A 14,412-nucleotide genomic window follows, 5' to 3' on the forward strand; every position below is an offset into this window, starting at 1 on the left:
CGTTGCGAAAACATCACAATAATTAACAATACTTCTAACAATTGTATATAACATGTTCACTTATTTATATTTCCACTCAAAAGTCTGGAAACAAATATAATATAAAGAATGAGCACTACTGCAACATAGGTAAACAAAGGAACTTCCTGTCACATTACTTCCTGTAGCTTAGGTTGAGGCTGCAATACAAACGATAAATGAAAGAACTATGCCCCCTAGAGGCCTGGAATTTCTAGCAAATAAATGAACAGTTCCAATTGGATTACTTTTTGATTACTGTATTAATACAGATTAATGTTTGATTACTGTATTAATACAGTAATCAAAAAGTAATCTAATGTAATAAGTTACATTACTGTGATGAAGTAATTGAAATAGTTACATTACTTATTACATTACTGTGATGAAGTAATTGAAATAGTTACATTACTTATTACTTATTACATTTTAAATAGGATAACTAGTAATCTGTAACATATTACACTTCCAAAGTAACCTTCCCAAACCTGTGCATGGAGGTGAACCACTGCACTGATAGTAATAGGAGTATTTGAGCAGCAGGGCTCCTTTAACTGTGTGTCTGTAGGAGGAGTCTCAGCTACGGAAGCGCCTCTCCTTACAGGTCAAATGTGATTTCTAACTGACAAGAGTCCACAACGAAGGACAAGCTGCACTTACACCATCAAGCTGTTGCTGAGTTGCAAGTATCGCTTATTAAAAATAATGTCGGACTCAATTAAAAATGTGGCGATATTTGGAGCTACGGGAATGACCGGACTGGCGACCCTACCACTAGCAGTGGCTGCAGGTGAGTAATGAGTGAGAGAGAGAGTAATACAGCTGTTCGGATGACAGCTTGGTTATCAAACTGTACTGAGTTGGTGGGTCCTAGAAGGTCACTGTTAGAGTAGCATAACGTTATTTTATTCAGATGGATTTTAAAGCACAGAGAGAAGTATGTGTGTGTTATTGTCATGGTTTCACCCTTCACTCTGTTATCATCTCATACAGACTGTGTGACAGTTATTTAGATTTAGAGTTGGGGCAATACATTGATAAGGGTATCAGTGTAGATATCAGACATACAAACTACTGCTTTTGCTTTACCTTTATGTCTTATACATTTCTGAATTTAGTCATAACATCCATATTTTTTTTCTCAAACTGTGCTTGTGTGTTAATTGCCCTTAATTGACACTTCAAAAATTGCAACAAATTTGAAAAATCCAAATTGACTTAATTTCCAAATCACCAAATTACCAAAGCTTTTTCCTGTTCTCATATAAATTTAAATTTAAAAATAGGCTGTCAGATCTTCTAATTACTGAGTGTAATATTCTATATTGAAATAAACTCGGCTTGCACTGCAGGGCTCCAAAGTTCACTTATAATGTATTTCACCAAAGTGACATTTCAATCACTACTGCTGTTCATTAGACTCAAGTCATTATCAATTTTTTGTAGTGATAGTTAACATTTGAATTAGACACTTAGATTTAGGGTCTGATCTTAAACCTTAAACATTTAAGTTTTGACATCCATAAAGATTTTCAAAACCATAAACTTAGACTGGCACACTCTTATTATCATGTGATTAATTTGATTGTACAGCACTTTAATTTCCTTGTACCCGGCTCATCGTGTGCATAAACTGTTGAGTCATGTTAAGTTACATGTCAGCATTGTGCTGAGTCACAGCAGGCTCTGACATAGAGAGCTGATAGTAGAAAACTGTTCACTATCTCAGCCGTACAGGAGGGGTGGGATCACAAAGTGTAAAGGAGGGGTGGGATCACAAATTGCAAAGGAGGGGTGGGGTCACAACATGTCACAAAATTTGCAAAGTAATTATAGGAGCTTCTGGAAAAGACCATTTCATCTAGTTCCAGTTTGACAGGAATATAGAATTATGTGATCCTGTTGAATTTTAATGTAAATCTCGACACTCTCTGCCTGGAGGGCATTTTGGGAAATTAAGGCTGGATCTGAATAGTGTAAAAATGTCTGCACACTTTCTCTTTTGCATGACCTTGATAGACAATGTCAGATTGTAGACTGAAGGAGAAATCCTGCAAAGTTCGGAAATATTTCTGAAAATAGTGCTTTGCTGCACAATAGTTATAGATGTAAATCTTTAGGTAAGGTAAGGTAAGGTTATTGATCCATCTAGGGAGAAATTCAAAATTGACACAACAGTAGCTACATAATGGTGAAAATGATAAAAATTAATAAAATACTATATACAATAAACATCTATAACGATATCAATGTGCAATATACATACATTATTATATACATGTGTGCAATGTTCCTGGGATTTACATAGTAAGGACAGCCTCAGCCTTTGTAATGAGAGTGGGAGGTACTGTAGGGCAAATATTTAATATCTGGGAATATGATGATGATGATGATGACAATGATGATGATGTACATGTTGTGGATCTGTTTCCACCTCCAGGGTACAATGTCACTGTGCTGGTGCGGGACCCTACCAAGCTGCCCGCAGACCACAAGGCATCCAGGGTGGTAGTGGGAGACGTGCTGAACAAAGATGACGTGAAGAAGACCATGGAGGGCCAGGACGCCGTTATCATTATCTTGGGCACAAGGAACGACCTCAGTAAGGCTCCACAGTTTGAAGAAAGACTGAGATTTTAATCTCAGAGACATGCAGTATTGCATTTTATTAATTATATTTACTGTTTAGTTTCAAATTTGCATTGCTTTACTTGTCACCCTGCTTTTGCACCCTACAATTCTTGCATCTTCACACATGTATTAGACTTTTTTCATATTTAAATCTTCTTCCCTAAAAGTGCAAAGGGTTTCTCTTTGCTGTGTTTGGTTTTTCACTCTTGTCACATGTTTACACTGACCGGTCACAGTTTTTCTTTGAATTGATTGGTAAAGTTCACATTTCCTTACAAAACTGATGTTGTTCAGCTTTAATACATGCACACAGTTTTTAATGGTGTAATGTGGTTAAACATTCACTAGAGGTTACCATAAGACTTTTACAACACATAATGGAGTAAATGTGTAATTTCACATTTTCACATTTTTGCCTGTGGAAACACTATTCAAACTATACCTAAGTACAGTATTTAGTGAGTTTCCTCAGTAAATGAGTGAGTGAGTGAATAAGACAGAGAAAGATAACTTGAAGTAAGAAAGATTTTGTGATCAGCTCTGATCTGCGTTCTCAGGTCCAACTACCATGATGTCTGAAGGTACCAAAAACATTGTGGATGTCATGAAGGCTCGTGGGATCCGCAAAGTTATTGGCTGCATGTCAGGTATGAATCACCATAATAAAAATAATAACAATATATGGAAAGTGGTCAAAGTTTGTGTCACGTGGCTGATCTGGGTTAAATTACTTGAAATAGTATTTTTCTGGGTTTAAGCCACTGTTGGCTTCAGATTAGCAGTGCACATAGATAGATTAGAGAGGTATTAGAACCTCACATATAATATATACTGTATTTTATATAATTATCTGTCACTTATTTGATTTACCTCTAAGTCACAGTACTTATAATAGGAGATTAAAATGAGAAGAAAATAGACTCTGGAAATAAACCTCATTTAAACATTCATTTACACTCCATTCTTCTCATTTCTTAACTTAATATCATCACTTTGTCCTCTTCTTCCCTCTCTTTCCTTTCTCCCACTACCCCAATTTGATGGGGTTTTTTTTCAAGTTATACTGCATGTATATAACATTTTTTTCCTTCTTTATCCTTCTCCCTCTCAGCCTTCCTGCTGTGGGACCGCTCTAAAGTGCCACCCCGTCTGGTTCCTGTGACTGAGGACCACGACAGGATGTACACAGTGCTGAAGACGTCTGGGCTGGACTACGTGGCCGTCATGCCTCCTCACATCGGTGGTGAGTATGAAGTAGAAACTGAGAGCTTCACTCCAAACAGGACATAAAAAGAAATCCCCCCAAGTTATTGCTGGAATTAAGCTATGAATAATGAATAATAGACTCCAGATTGCACCATTTCATGATCTACATTAAAACTGTGTTGAGTTTTCCACAGCTCCACAGCAATGCTCAAAAATATTATTAAGAAGGCAAGGATAGGTTACCCATTAGCCAAGAGTGTATAACACTATTTTTATGTTATAACATGACTGTCATTTATGGAGAATAAAATCATATCCACAGTAGTTGAGACACTTTATATTCACTTCCTTTGCCAAAAATGAAAGGGGAACCAAAATATTCAGTTTTAAAAAATGTTATTATTTTTAAACAAACAAAACAAGGAAGAAAACAAAGTAGGAATAAACACACACAAAAAACGCCCACTGCCTTTTATATATAATGATGTTACAAGAAACACAAGCGGGCCCTTAAAATAGTTACAGATTACTAGTTACCCTATTTAAAATGTAATAAGTAATGTAACTATTTCAATCAATTGATCAAAGTAATGTAATTTATTACATTTGATTACTTTTTAATACATTTTCTAATGTTCTAACCAATGTTTTCAGCTGTTAGGGTAAGTGTAAGGGAGATTATTTCTTATAAAGCAAGATTTATCTCATTTGAAAATGTATTCATTAGTTCATGTAGATTGTAGAATATAAAATAAAGATATTTGATGAAAAAAGTCAAAAGTCTGGCATGGGCTTAATTGGTACTGTGACACCATTTAAGCCAAATAAGCCAACGTCATGATTTAGTAGCAAAATATTTTTAAAAAATGATTTCAAAGAATTAAAAACAGCAATATATGTATTCAGTAACATATTAAATATTAAAAAATGAGGGAAAAAAACCCTCCCTAATATATTTTTTAACTTTATTTTGTTATTAAATTACGTAACTCTGTTACATGTAACTAGTTACTCCCCAACACTGTATATAGTGCACAGTTTCTTAAACACACATGGTGGCCAATACCATTCAAGAATGTCTACAGATACACAGGTTCACGATGCAAAAAGGGGCAAATACCAATTCATTATTCTTATATTCTGAGTTGTTAGATGAAGTCTGTCTTTTTGCTAACATTGTTTCATAGGATGTGATCTTTATTAAGGATTATAGCTACTCCTTAAAAGAAGGTCTTTCAGAGATCCAAAATACTCTGTTTTGGTGATATTTCATGACAGTTTATTTGCTGTATCTTTATACACAATGTCTAAACTAGATCCAACATTGTTCTGAATGTTGTTTTCTTTGACTAGTTATTTTTTATTTTATTAGAATTTTCTGCTTGTCTGCTTCTCTCCAGGCGATCTCCCCCTGACAGAGAAGTACCAGACGGCAGAGAATATGCTGAGAGGAAGAGCCATTTCTAAACACGACCTGGGACATTTCTTTGTCAAGTGTCTGTCCACCACAGAGTGGGACGGCAAGACAGCGGGACTGTGGGGAGAGTACAAATAATCCTAAATGACAGGATAGTGTTTTCTTAGTTTTTCCTGTTTTGATAAACCACTAATATTTTCCTTTTAATATTTTATTTGATGTTGTTATATTTTTATACTAATTTCAGTTTAACACATAGGAGATATTTTAAGAACCGATCCTGTACTTGTTTACATTGCTTTACATCAAATCTTTCTTTTAACATCAACAATCTTTTGGTATTGAAGCTTTTAAATGGAATGTTTGTCGTGTGATTCTTTCTGATGCTCTTTGTACCAGTTGAAAATAAAAAGACTTTGTTGTACAAAAAGGTGTGGGGAAAGAGTAAAGTCTCATGTGAAAGAGCATAACTGCAGGCTATTTGAGTGATAAAACAATTAATGATAATAATAATACAATTATATAATACAATATAGTTAAGAGATAAGATAAGATGTTATTGTTGGGAGAAATTCAAATTGACACAGCAGTATAGTGGAAAAAAGTAGCAGTGTAAGGATGAAAGTGATAAAATAAATAAAATAAAATACTATAGTAAACTGGATCTTTGTATAAATAAATCTGCAATATATAAATGTGCAATATGCAGAAGTTCCTGAGATTATATACATGTGTGCAGTGTTCCTGGGATTTACATAGTAAGGACAGCATCAGTCTTTTTTAGTGGGAGTTGGAGGTACTGGGAGCTGTGGGTGGTGTACAGTCTGATGACTGATAGAGGTAATAGTAAATCAAGGGTGAACGGGTAGAGTGGTTAGAGGACATGTCATGTACGCAGCCGACCCGGTTCGAATCCCGATCCGGAGGTCCTTTGCTGCACGTCCCACCCCCCTCTCTCTCCCACGTTTCCTGTCGGTCTACTGATAAATAAAAGCGTCTATGCCAACAAAATGTTTTAAAGAAAGGACACACAAGATCACAATGCGACTATAAAACAACACAATTGGATGTTGCTTAAAGTTTATTTGAGCGAGTACACTGGGACAGAGTGGATTGAGTCACAGCTAATTCAAAATAAAAATTGGGAGTTATTTCCGTTTAAATATGAGAGTTTCTTTTAAGCGTTTGTCATGAAAATTTGGGGTATCACTTGTGTAGTTGCTCTGCTTTCCTGTAACAGTTCCCCTCATGTGACTATCCCTGCAAAGGACAACCACTCAGTCAGATGAATGGCATGTGTAGCTGTTTTCTAGTTGTGCAACTCCCTCTCACAGAAATATGTGTCAAGCTCACTAAGGAGAGCCACCACTACACCGGAAATGCTAAACTTTTGTCAAGTCTTGCCGCAACTTTTATCAAATGATTTCCACTTTTACACATTCAGCACATCAGTTGTTCATGTAGGCTATCTTAAAAAAACAACATCTGACGTTTTGACTTTGAGTAAGTAGACAAGCTCAAGGGTGCTCAAAAGAAGCTGAATCATCACCTACAAATTATCTATTAATTGGACGCTTGTTATGGGAACTGCCTGGTATAATGGATCAATAAAAATATTTCACAAGGTAGTGGTTAATGAAACAAATACATCAATTCAAATATATCCTTTTGTATGAAAATATAAAAATAAATATTTTTTTTATTATACAATAGGATATATGATATATGAGTTTGTAATCAAGCTGCAATGATTAATTGATTAATCAATTAGTTGCTAAATATTAAATCCTCTGATTACAGCTTCTTCAAGTTGAATATGTGGTTAACTGTTGATCAGGCCATTTGATGATATCATCTTGAACATTTTCTGTCGTTATCTGAAATTGTATGGACTAAAAAACTAATTGAGGTTCATTTAAACGTTCAACAGGGCCAATGTGGGTTTTATTTTGAAAGAAACAGGAGGAAGTGGTTTTGTGGTGGGGTAACTTCATGTTTTTCCTCAGCCGTCCAATAAACAGGTCGAGGAGGAGCTAAAGCTGTTTTTCAAAGTTGACTCGCTGGTTGTATGTCTGTGGTTGGAAAGGCTTGTACTAGCTACTTCATGTGGTGAAAGGTTGAATCGTGGAATTTAAATTGAAACTGTGAACTTTGACTTTTTTGGTGGTTTTACGATAGTGAAGGTTGTGTCTGCTGCTCTCCTCTCAGGTAAGCTAAATGTCAGTAGCTACCAGCTTTATTTAACACTCATTTATACAACTGCACGTCTGTTGGACTTAATTAGCATTCCGGTGGACGTTTTTTCTCTCATGTGCGCTTTATAGGCTATTCGTGGTATTGTAATTGTAAATGAAATGTTAATTTTAATATGAAACTGGGAGATTTATTGAAGGGTTGAACATTGGCTCCAGTTATTGTTTCTTAAAGTATCTTAACCTTAAACATGCGATTAAAACACGCTGACTGACAGCTTTTTGTAGACTTGTACACTCACATTAAACACCAGCTACTGTCTTAACCTTACTTTTTTTTTATTCAAAACCCAAATATGCGGATGGGAGTCCCTTCTCTTCTTCTCTCGGTGATGTAATCATTTAGGAATTAGTGCTATGCCAATTATATAATTACAAACTTGAAAATCCGGTCTGAGTGACAATTAAATAGGGCAGGAGCACTTTTACAGGTCTACATACCATTATAAAAATAGATATTAGTATTATGTAAGAAATAGATTGTTTAGCGTGTTTTTAATGCGACGGTACAGTCTATGGTAACCCCAGATTCACGCAACCATCGCGAGATTTGCAATGAAGTCGTAGCTAATTTAAATATACCACATTTTAAACTGATAATCTAAACCAAAACCACGATCTGTTTTTAATCATAACCGAGTGGTTTTTGTGCATTCACTTAACTAAACCAAATCGCTTTAACATCATAAACCAGCGAAACAAGAATATTTTGAATCAGTGAGAGCTTTTGCAAATCTAGGGTTACCTTTTTTCCTTATTTTTATCGACAAAAAGGGGAAGACACGTTTATGTATACAACTTACAAAACCGTACACCCTGGGTACATAACAAATATAAATAAGAGTAAATGTATAAAAGGAAATGTACATATTACAACTTCAAATTACCGCTAGGGGGATCTATAGATTAGCTATAGCCTAGTGTTACAGTTTTAATTGATTTTGTTTTTTAGGGAGAATTGAATTGAATGAAGTAGGCTATTGTTTGATTTCACTGTTAATTTCAGTAAAGCGTCGTTTTTTACCTGTAAATTTACATTGTTTTGACCATTACAATTATAACAACAATAATAACAACAATGATAAGATTTATCAAATGGGAGTTTTTCTGTTATTTTCCATTACATTCTTCCAAAGTAACATAAAACTTTCATCAATATTTACAATAATAAAATCACAAAAGTTTTGCCAGAATATCTTCACAAATGCCAAAACTAAACGTACAATCATTTCTGGACATTCATAACAAAAACTACAACTCACCTAAACGTCTCTTTTTAAAATATATTTTTTAAAGAATTTTTAAAGAATTTTTAGCTGGATAGACTTTATGAATAAGTTTAAAAGAACATTTCCTTACTTTTATTGGTGATTTAAGTAGCAAGTGTAGGGTTACCATGTCGACAGGACCGTGTCATGTGACGTATGAGTATAAGTAACCTCCCAGCCCCCACCTTTGGGCGTACAACTCAAAATCACAGGCGGGAGAAGACTGCAGTGGGGTCGGCCTCTCCAAACTTTAGCTGTAAGGTTAACCTTATTTTAAGTCGAAATAGTTCATAAGTCGAGTATAAAGTTTTGTTATCCGAAGGAGGAAAGAACGAGAAAAGTTAAGCAACGAGCAGCAAGATCGACGTAACTCAGGAGACCGAGGAGAGAGAGAGGAAGTGAAGCGACGGGTCTGTTTTTCTTTACTTTCAATCTGTGCTCTTTAAAAAAAAAAAGGAAAAAAGAGGGTAATTTAATGTTTTTTGTTAACATTGCTCGTTAGTAAAAAGTCATTACATCAGTTTATGGCCACTTCATCTACATATTTACTCAGTTTGCTTATGTTAAGACGGTTTCTTTTTTTTCCCTCCACGACGAAACTAAAATGTGCAACCCCCAACCCACACTGTGAACTGACTGCATGACTGGTTGGGAAGGTTACTTTGGAAATGATATAGGTTACAGATTACTAGTTAACCTGTTTAAAATGTTATAACTAATGTAACTACTTCAATTACTTCATCAAAGTAATGTAACGTATTACTTTTTGATTACTTTTCTATTTTTCTAACCAATGTTTTCAGCTGTTAGGGTAAGTGTACACATTAAAACCTCCAAAATCTAAGTCTAGGTGTTTTTCATGGATACTGACATGATTTGTAAAGGAGATTATTTCTAATAGAGCAAGATTTAGTTCTCATATAAAGATATATGATGAAAAAAGACATAAATCTGATATAGGCTTTACTGGTACTGTGACACAATTTAAGAGCATGTGTGCTCCAAATAAGCCCATGTTAGGGTGGGGGGAAAAATCGAAAAAGAGATATTTTCCATTGCAATATTGTATCAATACACAGGCACTAAGTATCGATCTTTTATTATGGAAATTGCAAATGAAAATTGAAGGGTTTTTTCCTTTTGGGACATAATTTGCAGTTGAAAAAAGGTAATGAATTGTGATATGTTACAGCATATCTATTTAAAACCTCAATAATATTGTATCATGATGATATATCATAGAGCCTCTGGTGATTCCCACCCTTAGCCCACGTCATGATTTATTTACAAAATGTAAAAAAACAATGTCAAAGTATTAAAAACAACAATATATGTATTCTGTAACATGTTAAATATTAAAAAAAATGAGGAAAAAACCCTCCTGAGCAAAATCTGTCTATGTCTGACTTCAGATGTGACTAGTGACATGTAACAGCATAATTTAATAGCAAAATAAATGCAACAGTAATCCGTTACATTACAGCATTACAAAACTAGAAAAGTCATTAAATGCAATAAGTTACATTACTTTGATTAAGTAATTGAAATAGTTACGTTAGTTATTACATTTTAATTAGGGTAACTAGTGATCTGTAACCTTTGACATTTCCAAAGTAACCTTTCCAACCCTACATGTTGTCCTCAGGTCAATTTTGATCCAGGAGGTAAACAGGTATTAACTCAAAAATTAGGTATAGTTTCTTTAAATGAGGCCTATTGACCATATTACCAAAAAAAGTTTAACACAGAATTGGGTGATTGTTTATAAAGCATGAGGTATAAATTATCAAGCCAAACCGGGTCAATTTTGACCCAAGAGGACAAAAGTTGCAGGAAGACAACAGGAGGTTTAATAGGAAGGAACTTAATTGGCTATACTAACTAAGTGTAGTTCAGAAAAATGCCTGAAAAAATGCACAGTAGTTTTCTTTTTTTATGGTAACTTTGCAATTAAACTTACAGAAGAATAACATGCCCTAATGAGGGGTCTCATTTCCCTTTATGTTTATGCATTAGTGCAAATAATTTACTGTTGATAAAACCCCTTGTTTCTGCATCGGTTTTATCCAATAAGCTTTTTATCATCATTTCACTCATCTCAAGTTTTTCTATTTCTAAAATATCTCCATCCTTTACTAACGGCAGAACTGGGGAAACGGATCACAAAATGTCTACAATTGTTATTTTTAACCACATTACAAGTTGACTAAACGGTTCCTGTCTTTCTTCCTTCCTTCGCAGTTTAAAGATGATCATGAAGGGACAGAAACGTAAACTCCCACCAGAGGACGTGGAGGTGTCAGACAGGAGCTGCCTCGCCTGGGAGAGCCAGCGCCAGTTTGTGTTCTCAGTTTCGCTGAGTAAGTATCAGCGTGGCCAGGAGCTACCTGAGCCCAGCCTGCGGCGCTCCGTTCTCATAGCCAACACACTGCGGCAGATGAGCCTGGAAGCTTGTAGGTCACCCTTGGTTGAGAGGGAGCTGTCTCTGCCACCCTGTAGTTCTTCATCTGTGCTGCAGACGAAGGAGCAGGAGAGTATTTTCCAAGCAAAACATCACTCGGCATTCATGGTTGCTAATAGCCTATCAGCTCCTCCCAACTGTCAGCTGGTTTCACCAGATTGGGCTGCAGGTATGTCTCCAGCAAGTTGCTATTCAAGTGCATCGATGTGTGTGCAGGAAGATGATGAGGACTGGGGATCAATGTCCACCGATCCTGATTTCTCTCTTTCAGCTGCCGTTTCCTCCATCCTCACTGCACTGGACTCTACCATCGACCAGCAGGCAGCTCCGCGGACACCTCTCAGGTCCTTGGAGAACCTGTCGGAGTTCTCCGAGGGAGGTGTTACAGGGATGAAACAGGGGGTCAGAGGTTATGGGGTTGGCTGGGAGCAGCAGCAGGAGGACTGCAGGGTGCGGGAGAGCAGCATGGAGGTTATGAGGTCTAGCTACCTAAGTGATCTCACCGTGGAGGATCTGTTCCAGGATATAGACACATCTCTGCTGGAGAGGGACATGGGAATACTCGGGCTGAGAGGCAGTGGAGGTGGATACCCGGCTGGGGATGATCTCCTACGATACCTGCCGCCTTTCTCTCCCCCGTCATCCTCCTCGCACCCCTTCTCTCTCTCTCTCAACCAGAATCTAAAGTGCCTGCCTTCATTCGCCTCATTCAGCCCATCGTCTTTCTCATCCAGCTCACCTTCTCTCTCTTCACCGCCATCCTCTCCCTTCTCCAGTCAGAATCATATGAGAGAAGGAATTGATCTGGAGCACCTGATGGAGATCCTGGTGGAGTCCTGATAGACTCATCATACTGTAATAAACCCACTTCTACAGGAAGCAACTTGAACAAAAACTGAAATGCAGATTCTAATGGCAAATTGCCTTATTTTACCTTTTTTTTATACTACTTTTATAGTTTATTATGGGCTTTAGAAAGTAGTAAGAATGCTCTAGAAATGTTTAAAAAAAAGGGTGATGTCTAAGACAGAAAGTGCTTTTATGAGGGGATGCTGAGATGCTTTTGGCAATTTTTTGTGCAACATAAAGGTTTTTATTTCATGGCAATAATGAAGGTCATGTCACACTGAGAACTATGTGGGTGGCAAGTCTGTGTTTTAACTGCTAAGCAGTGAGTCAGTGCATGATGATGAAGTGTTAAATATTTTACAACGGTTTCCTTCAACAATGTTGCCTTAAAATTTGTCCGATGCATCGCAGCTTCAAGAAACACTGAGTGTGCAGGAGCTCGGAGCCAGTTAGGCCCCGACAGTTCAGTGGAGCAAAGCTCAGTGATGCTGATGTTCTGAACGTTAATGTTAATGTGAGATCTGAGAGAATGTGATTTGGCTGGTGTTGAAAGGAGAATGGTTGAAACACTAAAACAGTAGGTCAAATCTTCTGTGAAGAAATCCTTTAACCTCATATTTATCAATGAGTTATAACAAGGACATGATGTCAGATGGTTTGAGATCCGGTCAGGATTTCAAAGAATAAGAAAATATGTTTTTAATGATCAAACATGCATATTTTTTATGGTATCAGGTCGGTTGGCCTGATGAAGAAATCCTTAAGGACCAGTATTGAGTTCAGTGATGAGTTAAATGAAATATCACTTGTGTTTAAGTCTTGAAAGTTGTATTTATCTGGATGACTCTTATTTGTAACCTTGAGTTTTCCATTGTGTGATTCCCATTTTATTAACATATCCTGTATTGGTAGTAAAGACAGTTACTGCTTGAATATTGCTCAGTGTAAAAAAAAAAAGCACAACTCTTACTGCCTCTCAAACAGCTGAGTGCCAAACCATGTCCCATCTGAAGACTGAAACTGGAACTTGAATTTCTTTTCTTCTCTCAAATGTTTCCTGTCAGAGAACGAGTCTGAGTGCAGCTGTAGCTCAGGAAGTTCAACGTGACATGTGGGTGTTTTCTGTTAAGGCTACAGGCACAGTCACGCTCAGAAGGAGCTTTTAATGTCTTTTTTAGAAGTTGCTTTTATTCAAAAAGCCTTTGCAGTACTTTCATTATATCCTCAGTTTGAATGTGACAGCTCAGAGCCACTGTAAGTGTCACATTATGAATTCACAATCACCTCGGCTGTTTTAGATGAGTTCTGGATCATCATCGTGCTGCAGCCACATTGGCTGATGGTCCGGATGGTGCTCACTTCCACCTTATCAACAGTTGTTCACTTGTCAGTATGTCATTTCCTCTTTGTTTTTCGTGGGGTCCATAAGTTTTGTCTGAATCATTGCACTTTTGTTAATAATATGCATTGTTAAGTGTCAGTCATGTGAGCATGTGGTTTGTGTTTTACTCTGTATTTATTGTTATTATTTTATAATGGTAAAATTACAGGTATGATATAGCCAGATTGTCCCTTTTTGAACCCCTTAACTGCAGTTGTTCTAAATGTACTGTTAATGTCCTGTTTTTATTGTTTTTATTTTATTGTTGTTTTAAAAAGAAAAAACACATAGGAAAAGGTGTTTTTATCTGTAACCTAAGCAGCCCTTTATGTTGACCCAGCATTTAAACCAACACTGCTGAAATGTGACAGAAGACAAGCTGAGAAATAGTTTGAGGAAGCACGTGATGCCTGTCTATCGGGTGTTTGTACATTTATATCCTGTTCATGGATCAAAGTTGTTTTCTCTGCCAATGTCCTTTCTGAATAGCTGGACTGTAGTCTCAAACTATTTATAAATGGCATATTTTGTTAACAAGACGAGTAATTTAATGTTATATTTGACAATTTACTAATGGTATATTAGTATACTGCCATGGCAGTTATTTTATTTACTTTTATTTTATTTTTTATATTTTGCAATTGAGGGCAGAATGCCCAGATACTGTATTTAGACTTTTTAAAGAGGGCTGTTCAGCTATACTGATGTTTTTAATAAAAAATTAAAACCAAATGTGCTGTTTTTTTTGGTTGTTTTCTTGCCTCAGTTGAGATTTGCTGCCCAAGATGAGATGGAAAGATTAAAGTAAATTAAGTTACTTCAAACTCCAGCTATGCTAGACTACATACACATTTCCTCTTTAAAAGGAAACTATAATAAAGAGTCACTGAAAATATGTAGTTTAATGGGATGTTTTAAATTTAATTAAC

General features: G+C 36.2%; 2 protein-coding genes across 4 annotated transcripts; both read left to right on the top strand.

Moving 5' to 3' along the window:
* Positions 1-635: 635 nt before the first annotated feature.
* Positions 636-5,947, top strand: blvrb (biliverdin reductase B). The gene is made up of 5 exons (XM_053321237.1): positions 636-808; positions 2,459-2,620; positions 3,207-3,296; positions 3,761-3,892; positions 5,256-5,947. Exons 1-5 carry the CDS (start codon positions 724-726, stop codon positions 5,408-5,410), a joined length of 624 nt encoding a protein of 207 aa, XP_053177212.1. The 5' UTR covers positions 636-723; the 3' UTR covers positions 5,411-5,947.
* A 1,459-nt stretch (positions 5,948-7,406) lies between these two features.
* On the top strand, positions 7,407-14,184 carry sertad3 (SERTA domain containing 3). 3 transcript variants are annotated; one of them, XM_053321233.1, is made up of 3 exons: positions 9,106-9,259; positions 11,034-11,422; positions 11,525-14,184. In XM_053321233.1, exons 2-3 carry the CDS (start codon positions 11,041-11,043, stop codon positions 12,091-12,093), a joined length of 951 nt encoding a protein of 316 aa, XP_053177208.1. In that variant the 5' UTR covers positions 9,106-9,259; positions 11,034-11,040; the 3' UTR covers positions 12,094-14,184. The 3 variants fall into 3 exon arrangements, with proteins under 3 accessions (XP_053177207.1, XP_053177208.1, XP_053177206.1); XM_053321232.1 differs by lacking the exon at positions 9,106-9,259 and adding an exon at positions 7,407-7,480 and having other exon boundaries at positions 11,034-14,184; XM_053321231.1 differs by having other exon boundaries at positions 11,034-14,184.
* Positions 14,185-14,412: the final 228 nt, after the last annotated feature.

Source organism: Scomber japonicus, chromosome 6 (genome assembly GCF_027409825.1).
Source record: "Scomber japonicus isolate fScoJap1 chromosome 6, fScoJap1.pri, whole genome shotgun sequence".
In the NCBI taxonomy this organism is placed as follows: domain Eukaryota; kingdom Metazoa; phylum Chordata; class Actinopteri; order Scombriformes; family Scombridae; genus Scomber; species Scomber japonicus.